The sequence below is a fragment of the Macrobrachium rosenbergii genome, chromosome 22 (genome assembly GCF_040412425.1).
Source record: "Macrobrachium rosenbergii isolate ZJJX-2024 chromosome 22, ASM4041242v1, whole genome shotgun sequence".
Taxonomy (NCBI): domain Eukaryota; kingdom Metazoa; phylum Arthropoda; class Malacostraca; order Decapoda; family Palaemonidae; genus Macrobrachium; species Macrobrachium rosenbergii.
The window spans coordinates 15,057,743-15,076,853 of record NC_089762.1 but is presented as its reverse complement, the minus strand read 5'-3'; the positions used below and the strand labels follow the sequence as shown (position 1 = coordinate 15,076,853).

General features: G+C 36.2%; 1 protein-coding gene across 5 annotated transcripts in view; it reads left to right on the top strand.

Annotated features, from left to right (window-relative positions):
- The first annotated feature begins 1,280 nt into the window (after window positions 1-1,280).
- LOC136850592 (uncharacterized) overlaps window positions 1,281-19,111 on the top strand; it is a 62,610-nt gene continuing 44,779 nt past the window's right edge. The window contains exons 1-2 of one of the 5 annotated variants that reach the window (XM_067124262.1): window positions 1,281-1,394; window positions 2,396-2,790. In XM_067124262.1, coding sequence (XP_066980363.1) covers window positions 2,772-2,790 — 19 coding nt within the window. In that variant the 5' untranslated portion in view covers window positions 1,281-1,394; window positions 2,396-2,771. Of the gene's footprint in view, window positions 1,645-2,395; window positions 2,791-19,111 lie in introns of all 5 variants that reach the window. The other 4 variants (XM_067124258.1, XM_067124260.1, XM_067124259.1 and 1 more) reach the window with 4 other exon arrangements.

The following is a 19,111-nucleotide window of genomic DNA, read 5'->3' as shown; positions in this document are numbered from 1 at the left end:
ATACTTGAAACTGATGGGTCATGTTTTTTAAAAACTATGCATCCTTAATAATGTTGTTTCTCTTTGCATATTATAAATAATCTTCCTGTTTGAAATATTGCAATCTATATTTCGGTTATTTCATCCTTTGTTTATTTTCCCGATAAAAATCTCTCTCTCTTTCTCTGGCGAAAGATGGCCCCTCTGTCGCTTTTTATATAGGCGCTATTTTGGTTACTGTACTAGCAGGTTCAAGTCCAGAGTTACACATTCTCTCATGCAGCCCTAAAAGGCTCTTCCCGCCACCTTTTCCAATACTTTTGTTCCAGAAATGAGGCGACCTTATCGTAACAGAAAATCATACTTCAATAGGGTTATAAAACAAAAGAATGAGTGAATACTGCATAAATATAAAATAAGACAAGTATAGGATATAATTCATGATAACTATGATATAAGCATTATATAGGTTGCGAAGTGTGGCGTCATCATAATATCATTTTCATTTTTCTATTGTCAAAGAATATGTTAAAACCAGCACTACTTACTAACCGTCGTGATCCCAAGTAAGAAAAGTCTTACACATACGACAAACATGACCAAAGTGAACGAATATATACACGACAGCCGTGAATTGAGTGAGGAAATCGTGAATAGTGTACCAGATCGTCGGATTTCTTTCTTATACAAATACGATGGTATAAGTACAAAACAGCGGAGATTAAAGTTAATTCCCTCTTTATACCTCCAACGTAAGGTGGAGAATACCGTCTCAGTCATGGTCGAGGGGTGATCAACGATCAGCAATTATGATAATGTTATTCCTACGAATTTCTTCACCGCGGATACAGTGGGACAAACAATCTCTTTTGAATGCCGCTAAATGAAATTTCTAAAGGAAATAATGGTTACATCCCGAAAAGCACCCAATAAACTCATTGTAGGTTTCTGTACTTTCTCTAGAAAGATAAAGTATTTTTGTAAAATAACTTCATAACGATGCAAATGTATATCACCGTGCCATACATTTCGTACATGATTAACGCGATCCGCAATGTACAGTTTGCATTCGCGTACGTTTATCTCAATAAAATGGTTTGTTTATCATGACGCCAGGACTGCATTCCTTTGTAAGATAACGTTTCACTTCCAAACCATGTGAAACTTTTGTTTCTGCTTAGACTAGCTAAGCGTAATGGTGAAATCTCTGTGTACGGCTCTAGGTAAGCATGTGACCATTATTTGAACATTCCCATCATAACGTACTCACGAGGCAACACAATAAATCCTTATAGAAAGCCTTCCGCGGCACTGGACAAGGCGCGAAACGACTGAAAGTGGCCGTAGCACAGGTTAAAGAGACAGCTTGAGCGGTTGAAGCTCGCAGCGGCAGAAACTGCTCATTCAGTCGGTCGGTAAGCGACTGGCAGTAAGCAACATTCTCTGCCGCTAGGCTTTGTTGACTACTGCTGCTTCTTCGAGTTAGCTGTAGGAAACTGGCTCCTTCAGTTTGACAGAGCGGTGCGTGAAGAGGCATTGTGGTTTTAGTGAAATTCGTGATTTAAGTGAAAATAACGAACATTTATTTAAAAGGTTAATTAATGGTTTTGTGATTATATTGGCAATGGCTCATGAAATGTGTTGTTTAAGACTACTGTAACCGAGGTGAGGTACCAGTGTCTTTGATCACGCTGTTAAATATCACCGTATCATAATAAACTGATTCTTACTGATTTCCCAGGTTTTTTAGATTTTATATATTAAAAGTAATTGCTGGGATGCACTAGTCTAACAGATACTGATAATGACACACACGCACGCACACACACACACACACACACACACACACACACACACACACACACACACACACACACACACACACACACACATATATATATATATATATATATATATATATACATACATACATACATATGTAATACACACACACACATATATATATATATTAATATTTTTACTTTGATAGTTAGATAATGCATAGTAGTGTATATACACCTATCAAAATTCAAACATTAGAATACTTTTATTTTTAATACAGAGAAAATTAGAAAAAAACATTACAAAACAACCCTGCTCTCTCGCTGGGGAGCAAATAAAATCTGAGCGTCAACAGACTGAAGGCGCTCTTCTTGGACCCCATTACTTTTTTTTTATTTATTTATTTAAACTTAGCTAGACAACAAATTCAGTACTGAACTCTTGCATGCAAGAATACACTAATACGTAGACATGGAAACACTCACACAGACATATGCACAACCTCCCAAACATACACAAACATAACACTCACACACATACACACGAGCGCGCGAATAACAGCGTGAAACATGGACATGAATGACAGAGAGCCATAGCTTTCGTCCTTGCCCTCATTGTTGTTTTGCTCTTTCAGGTTTACCCAAATTGACGTTCCATAAAGCAAGTGGAAATAAATCAAACTGATCCAGATAACATTAGCGTGATCCACGAGTGGCAGCGAATGACTTTATTGCCGCCACTGAAACCAGCCAGAGGAAACTGAATATTTTTTTTACCCCAACAAAAAGAGTGTGCGTGGAATGCGTGTGTACTTTTTATTGGTGATGTGACACAGATACGCCTCTGAGCATCGCGACTTTTTTTCGAATGCCGTCAAGAAAACAAACAGATCCCATCAAGGTAGTCTGAGAAACGTTTCTGCGCCGTGATATACAAATACACAGAATAAAGACAAATAGAAAAGGGTTACGACAATAATAATTGGGAACGACCTTTCATCAGCAGCAAAGATGAATTCATTAAAAGAAGGTAAGAAAGTACAATTTATTGTATTAATATTTCATTTTCTCATTTAAATGTTGTGAAAGTGTACATATCAAACGATTTTCATTATGTCCTTTACCTGTGGTATTCACAATAAATATGGTTAAAAAGGAACTGGTAGAAATCTCTTTTTAGAAACCAGTATAGTCTCCCAGCATCTCTGCTGTTTTAGGGATGTATCCTTTTATGTTTTTATCCTTCAGAGAAATATTTCTAAAGAAGTAGCTGTCTGCTAAGTCCCGTGAAACCTTAGAAGCATGACAAAGGTAAATTTCTTTATATTTTACTCATCCATTTTTGTAGGCATTCTGCAGTTCATATTGCAATACTGTAACTCGTAAAAGGGAGGAAAATGGAAAAAGACTTTTGATACCTTCCAGATTTTTTTATTTAATGGCTATAGATCATAGAGTACTATTTGAAACGTCGAGAAAACATTCATTTTTTAGGCGAAGAAGGTACGCTCTACTTTTACCGACACTTCCATGAAGGTTGGCTATTCTTGTTGTAAGGGAGTTTGGGAATATTACGATAACCATGTCAAAATATCATCTCTCTCTCTCTCTCTCTCTCTCTCTCTCTCTCTCTCTCTCTCTCTCTCTCTCTCTCTCTCTCTCTCTCTCTCTCTCTTTCTGATTATATATATATATATATATATATATATATATATATATATATATATATATATATATATATATATATATATATATATATATATATATATATATATATATATATATATATATATATATATATATATATTATATTTTTTAGTTTTGTATAGCTGTTAGTGTCATTACCAATGGGTGTTTTAGTACAATATATTGCATTTACTCTGTTGAGAACGGTAATAGAATTTTTTAAGTATTTAGTTGATTGAATAATCATTGAATTCCTTAAAAGTCTCGTTTACTACAAATTACAGATAAAGCTCACACAGCAAGCTAGAGTTTATAAAAGCATCTTTTGCTCTTGGTTGTGATTTTCATCATGAGTAAATAAACTCAGATGAAGTAATATTTCTTCCGTTGTTGATTACTATATTCTGAGCTATTATTCTTTCATGCCTTGAGCCGGTCATCAGCTTATTTCTTGATATAGGTTGTTAATGACGAGATTTCTCAAAAGTCAGGGCACACGGACGCCGGCCGCCCAGCGGATGCAACCGACTAAATGACGCGTTCATGACGATTAAAGTGGTACCTAACCAAGAATTCTTAAACCAAGATAAAAAAACCAAACAAAATAAGAAGTAAAAGTTATTCAATGAAAATGAGTTACTTGCGTTATTAAAAAATAACTAGAAACTAACTGCTAACTGCAATTGAAGGTATGCCGGATAATTGCAAATGTCATCGGTGAACATTAAGGAAAATTTTGGAACTGTAATTCTTGGTGGCCTTGAGTCCTTTTTTTTTTTTGTTATGGGAACTTGCTTTTAGACAAGATAGAATTTGAGAATGTGGACTGTGAACGTGTTGTGGCACTGTTTCACGGATTTTCCTTTTTCATTTCATTGTTTATTCATAGTACACTGACCATATCTTTTTTCCTTGTTTCCCTTTGCTAAATATGGTTTAGTATTAATAGTAGGGGCAATAGAGACGCATCATTTTTTAAAAGCATTGCTACTGACAGAAAGTCTAATTTGCCGTACATGGATGGTGCAATATCGCTTTCTATTTGCTTTCTGAGTGGGAAATACCCTGGATTGAAATGTCACTCGAACAAGAGAGAAAATGAAAAGCGACCAAGGCGCCCCAAGGACAGCACCCCCAGCAGGCGAAAGGTATCGAAGCATTCACGATCAGTCTTTTTACCCTCAGGGGTTAGCGCTAAGTCGGCCATCTGTGCCCTTAACAGAGAGGACACACCTCCCTGCCTTTACGCAAGAGCGTCAGTCCTTCAGTTTTTCCCTCTAAGTAACCTTGGTGACCGGAATGCTCGTTGCGACAGAGAAAGACTTTTTCTTTCGAAACCGTGACCTACATCTTGGGATATCTCACGTCCCTTTGGGTTAACAATCATTGTCCTTACTTAACAACCCGTTTCGAAGGAGATTTATACTCTCCAGAACTTCGACTCACTTGAGCGTCCTTTACGCAATCCGGAAGGATACTTTTAACGAACTAGAAAAAGGAAAGGAATTTCTACAATGTTTTATAGGTTGATGATGTCATGTCCTCTTACAGATTCTATCATTTCCTGCCTTTTATTTGAATGGATTCAGAAGCCGGACGTTGCTTTAGTTAATAATAAAGAATCTATTCCTCAAAAGCATCTCAACATTAGTAATTCAGAGAAAGTTTACGTTTTTCATGTTGAGCCGATAATGTAATACCTCCCATTGCAATTAACGATAAATATTTCACTTTACGCTACAGGCTTTCTTTAGGAAATTACATTTATTTTCAATTTCACAATCACCTAACCTCGTTTTCCTTGTGAAGATAATTTCGCATGTGTAGTCGATGTGCAAAAAGCGTATATATTTTTTTTTTTATGAATAACGTGATTTAGTGAATAAGGTCAGACTTTTTGCCCTGGGTGAAATTTGGAAACGTCCATTTCTTCAGTGATACAGCCATGTTTCTCGGATTGCAAAAGAAGCATTCAGTTTGTAGCCTAATGTCACGAATTACAGGGAAATGACGTCCAGCCTTTCTCAGCTTCACACTTCTGTGTTTATTATTTCAATATCATATTTATTATTTTATTAGTCAGAAAGAATACAGCAGTTTCCAAATTCAGTCATTTTGGGTAGAAAAAATTAGCTGTTGGTGTGAATTTCTTTGGAAAGTTTTCTGCCTTGACTATTTTGCCCTAGTTGCCTTTGCTGTTGAAGCTTACCATAAAGTCTAAATTAGTAACAGAGCCACAATTTAGAACAATGACAGCATTGACTGGTCTAATAAAACAATGCATTGTAATATGGAAATTTTAGCAAATGTTCTATAAGTATACACACACACACACACACACACACACACACACACACACACACACACACACATATATATATATATATATATATATATATATATATATATATATATATATATATATATATATATATATATATATATATATATATATATATTATGTATTTATGTATGTAACATATATATATTTATTTATGCATATATTTATGTAAATATACATATATATATATATATGTATAAATATATATATATATATATATATATATATATATATATATATATATATATATATATATATATTTTTATATATATATATATATATATATATATATATATATATATATATATATATATAATTATTAACATCTTGAGCAATTTTCCTACAAGTAAGCTTTCTATCCAGCTAGCGATTAAGAGAAATTCCTGTCCCAAAAAATGGGACGGAATGACTAGCTGGTGTTTTCTGTTTGTCCACTTCGTAACAGATTTCTCCTTGCTTCTCCACTTCTATGGGAAAAAATGGGGAAAAAAGCAAGGGAAAGACTTATGAATAGATGAGTATAGCTTATCTGTTTCAATTCATTTAAGATTTTAGAAGGGAGAAGGACTTGGTACTTTCACAAGCATCTCGCAATATTGCCTGTGCGGACGTGACCCCTTGAGGATACAAGAATTTTATATTCTTTCTCTCTCTCTCTCTCTCTCTCTCTCTCTCTCTCTCTCTCTCTCTCTCTCTCTCTCTCTATATATATATATATATATATATATATATATATATATATATATATATATATATATAGAGAGAAGAGAAGAGAAGAGAAGAGAAAGAAGATTTATTAACAGTTAGAGAGACAGAAAGATAGGAAGACACAAACAAACGCACAAATAAGTATGCGTGAGTATCGCTACGAACAGGGGTTACATACACATTCCAAAAAGATGTGCGCACTCACTCCTGCACTGCTTTCCACACAATAAGGCTCTGTGCTTGTGGCACTTCCGATACATTATCAAGCAACTATTTTCTGCGGTTCCCTACTGATACTCCTTTCCCTTCGATTTCAGAAATTTGACACCCTCAACATCAATCTGTCTTCTCCAAGGCTTTCAGAATGGCTAAAACACTTTAATCCATACCTTTAACCATTGTAACCATTCTTCTGTCTACTTGTTTACAACTTTTTAACAGACTCATCGATGTAAAATGTACTGGACTTAAATAAGTAGCCTATATTGTTCGAAAGAGAGATGGCGTTTTAACCCTGTAGTGAAAGATTAGAAACTTGAAATGTCACGTTAAAGCTTATTTTGCATGATATTTCTTGAGACAGACAGAGAGAGAGAGAGAGAGAGAGAGAGAGAGAGAGAGAGAGAGAGACTCTCTGAGCTGAGTGGGAAGTTGAAAACAGGTTTCAGACTAACGCAAAGGGAATGACAAAGAGAGAGTGAAAGGGTATTTCGTTTTTAGGGCAGATCCGCCTCGATGACAACAGGGGGAAAAAAGATGGGAGATATGTTTGTTTTGTTTTGGTGTGCTGCATATCATCCTCGACGACCACAGATGTGTCGCTCTGACCTGGCAGAAAAGCCACCTGTCATGCGATGGAATCGTCGACTTTCTGGGTTGCGTCAGTTTCTTCTTCTGCCTTGTCTTTCCCGTGCGTCAAGAAGCAACATGCTGGGTAGCTTGGGTAGCTTTCTATTGCTCGCTTTGCTATCATTAGGTTTCTGCTACTGGCTAAAGTTCTTGTTACCGCCTCCGCTTCATTTTTACACTGGCTCTGTCATCGTTACTTCTGCGTGACTGAGCATTTTTACCATTGCATCATGGTGTGAAAGCCAGTCAAGGAAAATGACCTCACATGGCAGAGAATTCGAGTGTACATTTCGTAACAGTTTAGAGTTGTCTTCCAGACCGGCGCCATCTACGAGAACTTTCACTTCGAGGGAGGAATCCAGATGATACCAATGAGCCCCACCTCCGGGAAGACTCAAAGGCGGGCACTCACTTCCCTTTCGAGAATGTTAATCATGGGTTTTGCTTCTTGGTATAACAAATGGTTTTATCTAAGGGAGCTGTTGGACGGTCCTGTCAGTTGAGGACTGACACTTACTTAGTTCTCCGTTTGAAGCAGTTCCAGGAAGAACACATGATCTGTATTAGTTGAGTTTTATTGAAGCTTTATCGGTATTAGAAAGTGCTCTTTTTCCTACGCTTTCGATTGCAGGTTGTACTGTGCGTGGAAGGTTCTTATAACAGTAGACTGTGAGCCTCGACTTTATTGGCATTTACAGAAGTGTTGCGCAGTAGCCCCTTTACTTTGAGCTTTAGATAATTTCAAGTTCATACAAAAGGGATACAAAATAAACAGATGTAGAAAACTTGAATGTCAAAATTCCAGACAAACTTTCTCCTGTAAAGCAAACACTTTCCCAGGAACCTTTGGTCACAACGTGGTCATGACTGAATTTATTCCGTTCAGTTAGGAATATACGCATGTACGATGACTATTCGCAACCTACTGTTGAATTATAGATTAAAAGGTTTTTCAATAATAATAATAATAATAATAATAATAATAATAAGGTTCTGTAGAAGATTAAAAACTAACACATTTCTCTATATATGAAACTGAGCTAAGGCTGTTAGAAACCTTTTATATAAAAAATTAAAACCTAACTTAAATATAGATAACTCGGCCTTCAGCAGGAAATTATTTCAATTTAGGTCCATTTTTATCATTACCTTTGCATTGATTTTATTAATTTTATATTCATTTTGTTTTTGATAATAATAATAATAATTTTAATAATAATAATAATAATAATAATAATAATAATATTGGTGAAGCAGAAACTGATTTGTAAAAATCATGGTATTATTGTAGTCTCGCAAAACTGTTACCATAATTCTACTAGAAACTCACTTATCAGATGATTCCCTGATTAACAACTATTATAAAAGTACTGTCCCTGTGGGTTATACTATTTTTGTAATTCTGTGCGTATAATACCTAATTGTTTTTGTTTCGATTAGCTCCGTTTGGATGACTTTTTTTATTTGGTGAAACTTAATTCCCGGCAATGTGGAGTGAAAGTCACGCGAAAATTAGAAATTTTAATAAGAAATGCGAAAAAGTTAATAGAATCTGATAATGGAAGATTACTGCGACATGCGTGATATCTAGTAACCGACTGCCCGTGATGTGATGAACAATGAGAATGAATTAGGAACTCAATGCTATTTTATGGCTAAGACAGAGACCTAATGAAGAGGAATAATAATGACAAGAGAACGAAGGCATACCACTCTTCAAAAATCGTTGATCACAGCCTAGAAGTACATCAGTCGAAAATGTCAGAAACAAACAGAAAAAAAAATAATCTAATTTTACTCTGGGAGTAAATCAATCTACATTTATAAGAACTCTGTGGGTGGCCTTTCCATTTCATGTGTAATATTGATAAAGAAAATCTAAATCGACAGATAATTGGTAACATCAAAAGCCTGAGCGAGGAAAAACTGTAAGCACTATTTCCAAGATTCTACGCATGTCACATTCGAATGTTTCCATCCGATGAGCTGATCACTTCAGGTTTTCCTACACTCAAAATGATTATTGCATACATTGTTACCAGACACAGGCTGCAAGTCATTATTGCAACTGCTAGCAGACCTTTTGCGAAGTTTGCTTTCATACGACGAGACAATTTTTTATGTCTCATTACTGAAAACCCACTTTGTTCTTCCTTGTGTTTCCACTTCGTTCCTTCCTGTTATGAAGCGAAGATAACGGATGAAAGAAAGAAAAGAAACAACGTCCTTTGACTTATTGACGGAAGAGCAAAACGGTTTATCAAGGCAGCGTTCATCTGGACAGCGGTTTTTATCTTTGTACTTGATAACCTCTCCTGTGGTAAAATTGATCTCTGTAATCTTCCACCTGCTGTTATCAATGCTTTCCGTTGGTCCCCAAAAATCTAACGCCTTTATTTATTTCTTTCATGAGTTTTCTCCTTTCCTCGACGTTCTTGGTTTTCTCCACACATTTTGGGAATGTTCTGCGTACACTGAGTACATCTATATCCTAAATGCGAGGTCATCGAGGCAATTGCCTTTTCTGTGACTAATTTGATGGACTGAATAATCATCCGACTTCAAACACCCATACCTGGTCTTGAGGGTTAAACTTCAACTCTAGTCGTTCCACCTGGCAAATATCCTTCCTCATGGAAGTTTCTGACCACTCTCTTATTTAATGCGACTTCTACTTCTACTTCTACTCTTTCCACCCTGCTCTCGCCACATCGCACCATCTCTGGCACTATGGAAGTTCCAAACAGGCTGAAAAAGAGCTTTTCTCGACGATTTTCCCAGAGCTTTGTTGCTCTGGTATCCGAAACCGGACCTTATAGCACCTTCTGCCTGCAAGCGTCATAATGTCAGTGATAGAAACAGACACCACACCCTTTCTTATAATTTTTTCTTCTTGCTTATCGTTAGTATGTCCGTTAGGGCTCCTCAGCTATCAAGTCTCAGGAACGAACAAAACAGTCACCTTACAGTTTGTCCTCGCCAGCTTTCATGCCACGTTTACATTGGCATGAATCGCATTTAAAAGGAGAAATACTTTTCTTCACTATCTGGCAATCTAACATCATGAACCTGTCTGCTACCGAGAAAAAACTTGTAAGTCTTCAACAATTTCTGTAAATCTTAATATCCCCTTTTCTTGTCGTGCTGGATGTATAGTTTCCCCTCTTGGAAAAGAGGCCAATCTCTTCAGGTCTCTTTTCTCGGCCCATTGCCTCTCACAGTAATACCATTCTGCTGTTCCTCTTCCTCTGCATCTCTGAAATTCGTTATTTTCTCTGATGATCTCTGCCGATATACTCCACAGGCATCTTGCTTTCTTAAGGAATTAAAGGACGAAATGTTCCAGTTCTGTACCGCATTTTTTTTCTGTTAATTAAAGAATTTGAAATGACATTCGTCTCAAACGACTCTGAAATTAACTCGTCTTCTATAACTCTTTTACTTTAACCTCTACTAGACACATTCCACTTGGGACATCTCTTGCTATCTTACTGAAACTTCGATAATCCTCTTTACAGGATTTAGGAGAATCTCAAGCCATTGTTCGTGGTGTCTCTAATGCATAAACAGAATTTGGCATAAGACTCGAGTAAAAACATTTCATTTCAGCAGTGTTACTTCTCTCTGTAAACTATTTTTTTTTCTTTTTCTGCAGGCTTCGGCTTTAATTTCTTCCTTTTTTTAAAATTATGTTTTGTTTACATTTTTCCTACTAATGCCAGTAATAGTTATTCTTCTTCTTCGAGCTCTGATCCACCTTTGTAATTAACCTTGATTTGCTTTTTATTTGTCTACTATCTGTGATCTTGAGAAACTATCTGAAAGGGAATCTCAAAGCTTTGCAAGTGCAGCTACGCTAAGACTGTTTTTTTTATATTGTTTCGTCTACCCTTCTGTCCGGTTAAGCGATTTATTCTACGAAAATGCCAGTTCAGCCTCTCTTCTACCAGAGTTTTGGAAGTTCAAGTTTGATCTAACTTGTTTTTTGAAAGTTCATGTAGTTGAACAGTTAAATCTGTGTCTAAATCTTAGATATTTGTTTTTCACATTGTAGATTAATTTTTTCTTCTAAATCACTGTACAGTACTTTCCGACTAACTTTAACCATCCCTGTTTGGAATGTATCCTGTATAGAGTGCTTTTCCTCAATATTTACCTTCTCAAGAAGACTAAGTCGATGGAAAATGTCCTTGACCTTCCTTCTTTTCCCGTTTTGACTCTTTTATTGCGTAGTTTGATGGTAGTTACTTGTTCGCGAATTCCCATATCTACTCTGGAGAGATCAGCTACGCTCTGATTGGCCGGATTTGGACGTTTCCCTTCATTTGTAAGATATGGAATTCCGGCCCTGAAGCGTTTTCCCTAATTCCTATAATTTCCAGCTGTGGAAGAACAGATCTCCCTCTCTCTGAAAGTAAGCCGCGCATCTTTTACTTCCCGCCTCTTTTCTGTTCTTCTTCTTTTAATGTTACAGCGGCCCTAAATAGGTAAGGATATTAGGTTTTTCTTTCATAGCAGTTGTACAGAAATATGCCTGTGAGTGTGTTTGTGTTTTTACACACGAACATTAGCTTGCGCTTCAATTTATGCAATTTATTTTAAGAAACATTTACTACATCAATGGTAGAATGACCGAGCCTATCTTTTTTCTCAAGGAGAGACTCTCATGTGCGAGAAACCATACGCACAACACTCAAAGGAAGACTTCGCCGCCTGCCGGAAATACGCAGTGAGAACGTCTTATTGTCATGACTAGGCAATTAAAGGTGTTTCATTTATCATTACTGAATGGCTCTTTGTCAAAATGATTGAAGCGTCTGCCGCTGGACCCTGCTTCGATTGTCTTGTGCTTTGATGCTTCAGCTTACAGAGAAAGGTTTCTTTTCAGGAGAGGCAATGAATTTTCATTTGTGCCTTCTGGTTGACATTCCAGATGTTTAAAGTTCCACATCACTGTTTTAGACTTTTAATAAATAGTGTAAGTTTGGTGTTGCAAGCATTCTGGTTATGAATTAAATGAAACTGAAGTTTAACGTTGGAACGTTTTTTGTAAATAAAATGCTGACTAATAACAACAAGCAACCCTTGTTCGTTTATCACTTCGGCATATTTCTTGTGTGCAGGAAATCTACTACTAAAACTTTAATGATAACATGGGATTAAAAAGGAATCTGACTACCTCAAAAACTGGGAGGGCAACTTCACTTTTATTTTTGAATAAATTTCTGTATGTATGCATGAAAGAATCTTCGCACTATCAGACTCGAACTGATTTAGCTGTTTCATAAAATGCTCAACGGATAATTAGCAAGGCAGCATGTCTTGCTTAACAGATATCCTGCGAGCTGGCATTTCTTGTGCAGAAGCTGCGATGTTTGGTGGCATTCATTTACCAAAAATAGCAAATTCGAAACAAGCCTAAGTGTGGACGTCCTCTGAACAATACCTTTAGTGCAAGAAAACACTACTGTACCTTACTGCAGAAACCGCTACTGTACCTTACTGCAGTTTCTGAAAAGTAGGAAACATCTTCTCATGCTGCAAAGTAAGCAAATAGTAAACAAAATTTAAGTTAGTTGCTAAAGGTATGCAGCGAACAGAGTACCACATACTCAATATCTCTCCTGAACCTTTAGCCAGTCCGTTCTTTTCTATGAGTATACATACATACATACATATATGTACATACATACATACATGTATGTACATATGTATATATATACATATATATGTATGTATGTATGTATGTATGTATGTATGTATATACATATACACATATACGGGTGGAGAGATAGATATATAAATTTAACATTGAGCACGCACCCCGTTTAAAAATAATAGGTTTCTGTGTTAAATATCCTAATATCTGTCATAGATCTTGAAATCTTCCTTGCAGACATTTTGAGGATTCTATGATGATAAGTGTGACCGGAATATCCGACGAATTCTCTCTCTCTCTCTCTCTTTTCTTGTCCTTGTTTGCTTGGTCGTTCTCATTACAGAGTCACTTCCTCTTCGCGGACTTTCTCTTGGGTCATCCGCCTTTGCTGTCCTCTAAAGGTTGGGTTAGTTACGCCACTTAGTTATTCAGACCTTGTTTGGAGAAAGTTACGTCGATATCACCGGCAAATGGGTGAGGACTGCGGCACGTGATGCCCAATCCCCATAGCGAAGTTTAGATGATGCCTCCGATGCCCAGAAACAGCAAGGAACGTTAAACCGCTACATGCGGAAGTTCTTTCCTAATGGTAGATAGCAGAACTTCAATATAAGCACACAAATAGAATGTTTGAGCTATCTGCTTGGCTCCATACATCCTACGTTGCAGATGCAAAAAAAAAAAAAAAAAAAGGCGGGGGGCAGTTTTCAAAAGATTTGATCTTTCATCTTTTGTGATATCACTGGAAGCTTTTCATCTTCTTCACTGTAGTTTTCATTTCTGAAGGTTCTGAAAAGAGATGATTTAGTCTTTTTTTTCATGAATTTTCTGGCTTTTCGCTCGGGATGTATTTTGCCCTGTTCTGTAGTAAGTCAATGGCCTATCCGGAAATATTCCTCATGAGTCTTCGTGTCCGTTCAAATAAGTTATTCGTGTCATCCATATGCAAGCACAGCTTTCTGAGCGAAATTTCTCTTATATAAAGAGATGCTTATAAACGATTTCACACACATCGTACACACACACACACACACACACACACACACATATATATATATATATATATATATATATATAAATATATATATATATATATATATATATATATATATATATATATATATATATATATATATATATATATATATATACAGTATATATAAATTAGGCTTTATAACATTTTAAGAGCAATTTTATTACAGGTAAATAATGCTAACTGAAAAAAGGAAGTAGTAGAGTTGGTGTCGGTTTCAGATTAATTTCTCATTGATTCTTTGTCCTCTGGAGATGCCTAATATGGTCAAATATTTCTTGATGTCCCTTTTTCGAAATCGTTTTATTATTATCATCCCAAATATCTATCCCTCACTAGATGACTTTTGTTCTGACAACTGATTCAGCTGGAGGGATAACAAAAGTGTAATGAAACCGCAGATTTTATTGGCAGGTAAAACATAAACATGTTTGGGGACTTGGGACTTCATGTTTTTGACTAGCGTTAGGATCTAAACTATTTGCAAGCAAGTTGCTGGTGATGAAATAAAAAAAAAGCAAGATAAATTATGAAATAAAGAAAGAACGATAAATGGTGAGGTCTTGTTAGCTACTTTAGCTCAAGGACCTGCGTCTCAATTTTCAGCTTAATCTCTAAATGATGGCTAAAAATTTCGCTTTTTTATTTTAGAAGGTACAGAACACCCAAGCAGTCTCCAATACGGATATACGGGTTAGGAAGTATATAATAAAAACAAAAGATACTAATTCTGTTCCAAATTCATAATAAAAGTAGTTTTTCCAATGATTCATTTTGATTGAAATTTCATAGGTCTGGATGTTCTCTCTCTTTCTCTCTCTCTGCTTACTGGGTTAATATCCTTTATTTTGGTTGAATGTTCCTTTGCAGCGCGTTTTTTATTGGATTCCACTTGGACTAAAAGCGCCCTAAGTCTGTTATTGGTGGAGATTGAAGGGGCGCGTTGATTCCAGTTTTCTCCCAAACAGAATAAACTCTTAATAACAAATAAGAGAATAAGTGGATATAAAAAGAAAATCCGGGCCTCGTAGAGAGCTTCTCTTTGGGAAAAAGTCTGAAAACAACGGCAATGTGGAGTTATTCTGGCAGTCAACACGTAAATCCTACTGACTTTAGGATCTGACTAGAATTTATATTACTTTCTTTTCCAGGCGTTTAAGCTAATGATATCTGTTGACCATAGCTAAAAATCAGGTAGCGTGACACCAGATCGCACTGTGCTTAAAAATTTAAGCTTACTGAAGGGCAGGGGGAAATGCGGTGCTTACGAAATTTTGGCAATTTTTGACAAAAAACCACCATCAGTCGTATTAACTGTCCGCCAATTATTTCCGTTACGAAAGGTGTTAAGAAGGAAAATTTCATAACAGCGTGAGGTGTAACAAAAAAAAAAAAAAAAAAAAAAAAAAAAAAAAAGTTCAACTCGAGTAAACCGCTGTAGTGTGCAAATACCAAGCTGTTTGGACGTTCTCATTTCCTTACAAACATTACTTTCACTGGCAACAGCAAATCCACTGTAGCCGCACTTGCTCAAATGCTCCAGTCGTAAGTAGCGTGTTTAGATGCTTGGTATTTGAAACAGAAACAACACGAAGGTCAAACCTAAAGAGCAGGGCGTGGAACAAGACCGCTGTAGGGAATACGCAAAACCGGTGTTTAAAGCCAACCTTGCAACGTTCATAAGGAGCATGTTGCAGTACTTGCAAATGTTTTTATTTACACGACTTCACATTGGAATTACTGAAAAAAACAAGCTTCAAGAAAGTCTTGGTTAGTCGATAGCAGCATACTATTATTGTTATTATAAGATCAAGAGCTCACCGAATTTCCTCTCAGTTCACTCGGTCAATGGTGATTCTCATGCACTCAATTTATAGTTACTAAGGTTAAGGTGAACAGTTTTACCGAAAGAAGACTCTTCACTCATTCTGATAAAATGTATTCCCCGTGGCTTATGTAATATAAAATATTGAACTCTATTGCTGAGAAAATATTCTTAACCAAATGAAGAAAGCTTGTCAGAAATTTTAGGACAACTTTCTGAAGAAAGCACCTGAATATGAAATTAGGCCTACTTTAACCAAACTTTCGCCTTAGTTAAGAGGCAGAGAAAACCGCATGACACTCTTGGGCTTTGCCATTTGAATTCAGTAAGTCTACTCTGTTGATCGTGCATTCATAAAGACCACAAATGAAGCCATCGCATCACCAGCTTTCTCTCTTTGTGAATGTATGATCAACAGCGTTAGACTTACGGAATTCAAATGGCAAAGCTCATGAATGTCATACGGTTTTCTCTCCCTGTTAAGGTAAGGGAAAGCTAGGTTAAAGTAGGCCTAATTTATATTCAGGTGGGTTCTTCGGGAAGTTATCCTTAAGTTTCTAACAAACTTTCTCTACTTGGTCTAGAATGCTTTCCCTACTGTACATTTCATATTTTAAATCAAGTAAGCCAGAATTGAAGGAATCTCTTCAATTTTATCGTGACTTACCGTCCACCCTCGACCAGGTTCAGTCAAGTGGAAACTGTGGCCGAATGATGCAGCACTCAGCTCAAGTTTGCTGGGCCGGGTATAACTCCCTGCTGGGGTCGGGGTTAAATTTTGGTTGTGGGACTTGCAATCTCACCCCTAAAGACTTGCATAGAGACCAGATGAGTGTACTCTAGCGGACCCCTCCAAAGGGGTAAAGGAGTATGACTGAAAAATACATATTTACAGTTACAAGTACGTATACACAATCGCACACACACACATTATATATTATATATGTGTGTGTATATATATATATATATATATATATATATATATATATATATATATATATATATATATAATATATATATATATATATATATATATATAACTAACATTAATAAAGCAATAACAGTTACGAGTTATGAAATAACATCTTTATTACTCCATTACATGCAGTTTGGAAAGAGATGCTAAAATATTTATCATTTATAACTCCTTCGTCTCACCTTCCTATAAAAAACTATTGTGATATAAGTGACTATCGTCCATGATTTGCTCTTTAATGTAGTGAAAGTGCTCATTTATACTGGTCGTGATTCTAGTTATTATGATACCCCGGAACCCGTTCCCTGATCGCTGGAACTTCATCACTGGCCCACGCAACACATATATAATACTTTCCTTAAGAAACACGTCGCAATTGGTTAACGGTGTGATTATTTGACGGCCAGCGGAAGTTTTCTCAAGTCATTTTAGTCGAACTGCATCAACTCCACCAACCGACTTCAGAGGAAACCGGTTTCTGTAAGTTGCTGCGGTATGGATTGAAAAGTGGTATTAACTGAACTGACAAGCCATTCAACAGGTCATTTCATTTGAACATAAACAAGACTTGTGTTTTTTTATCTTATACCCTATTTTTATCTCACGGTAAATTCTATTTGTTCTTCAGATCATAGCATCGAGTTCAACGTTCCTTTCCATTGGAGATTCACTTTCACTTCGCAACTGTCGAGTGTTCGTGCCAAAGGCTGAGAGCGTGGACCGGATGGAAGGTCGAACACTCGGGACAGGTTCTCTTTGGTTACCGAAGAAAGTTGTTCATTTGCCAAGAACAAAAAGTGGTTAAAAATACTCCGTCTTTTACGATGGAGAATGATTCTAAATTTGACTGGCATATACGCACGGGCGCACACACACAAATGTAAATACACAATACACACACACACACACGCACACATATACATACATATATATATATATATATATATATATATATATATATATATATATATATATAGATGTGTGTGTGTGTGTTCTAAATATTAAGCCCCAAATATCATTATTATCTAGTTCACTATACCTCGGGAATAGCTTGCACCCAAAAATAATTATAATTGATAAGTGCTTCGTCACCAGTGGGATACGAACCGCTGCCTGGTTTAAAAACAACGATGTACGGTGAATTTTACTATATATATATATATATATATATATATATATATATATATATATATATATATAAATGTATAATAGTTCTTTTTAGCCATTCATTTATCCGCCATTCGACCCTAGAAATTTTATGGGTGGGCCAACGGTAAAAAAAAAAAAAAGGCGAGATCACATCAAAATTAAAATAAAGTAATATACGATGGGGAGTTAGAAAGGTTTTTGGATGGGATCCTTGCAATAGCAGAGAGTGAGAGAGAGAGAGAGAGAGAGAGAGAAGATACATAAAACTTTCAATCTCGGAAAATATCCAACAGCCAGGCTCAAGATTATCTAACAGTTTTTCAGAATAGGGTCGACTCCGCCATTACTTTCACAAACACTGGTCTCGGTAACATGACTGTACCCTCCATGGCACTTTCTGAATTGTATTTTCCATTTTATTATGGTCTCGGTATTAGACATTTTGGTGTAAATTTCGTACATCTGAATTTTCTTTCAGTAATATGACGTTTAAACTGACATTAGAAACTGATCAATGGATCTCTCTCTCTCTCTCTCTCTCTCTCTCTCTCTCTCTCTCTCTCTCTCTCTCTCTCTCTCTCTCTCACCAAGTCTGCTATACTGAACGAAGCCGCAGAAACTGCAAGCTTCCATTCTGAAAGGGATTCCGGGTTAGAAAATATGCATATGTTAGCCAGTGCGCGAAAAGTCTTTTCGAAAGCGAAATGTTTCTATCTGAAAGTTTGATCTCTGGGTCAGAATTAATCCAGTTCTATGTCATTTTCTTTGATCACCATCGACAAAAATCATAGTATTTCAACAGAGATTTTTATCTGGTTCTCTTCAGGGAACACTTGCGTTGAAACTGGTCGACATTTATAACAAGAAGAAAAAATCTATTGGCTTACAAAAATCTTCAATGCAGCTTTCTTACTCTTGCAGCTCCATCGACAATTCATTGATCTTTCTCAGTTTATTTTTCATACCCAGGAAGAACCAGCGGGACAAAATATTTCAGAGAAAAATCTCGTTACAACCTCTAAGCTGAAATACTTGTATTAGTTTATCATTGTTTGTTTGTATCTCATGTACATACACACACACACACACACACACACACACACACACACACATATATATATATAT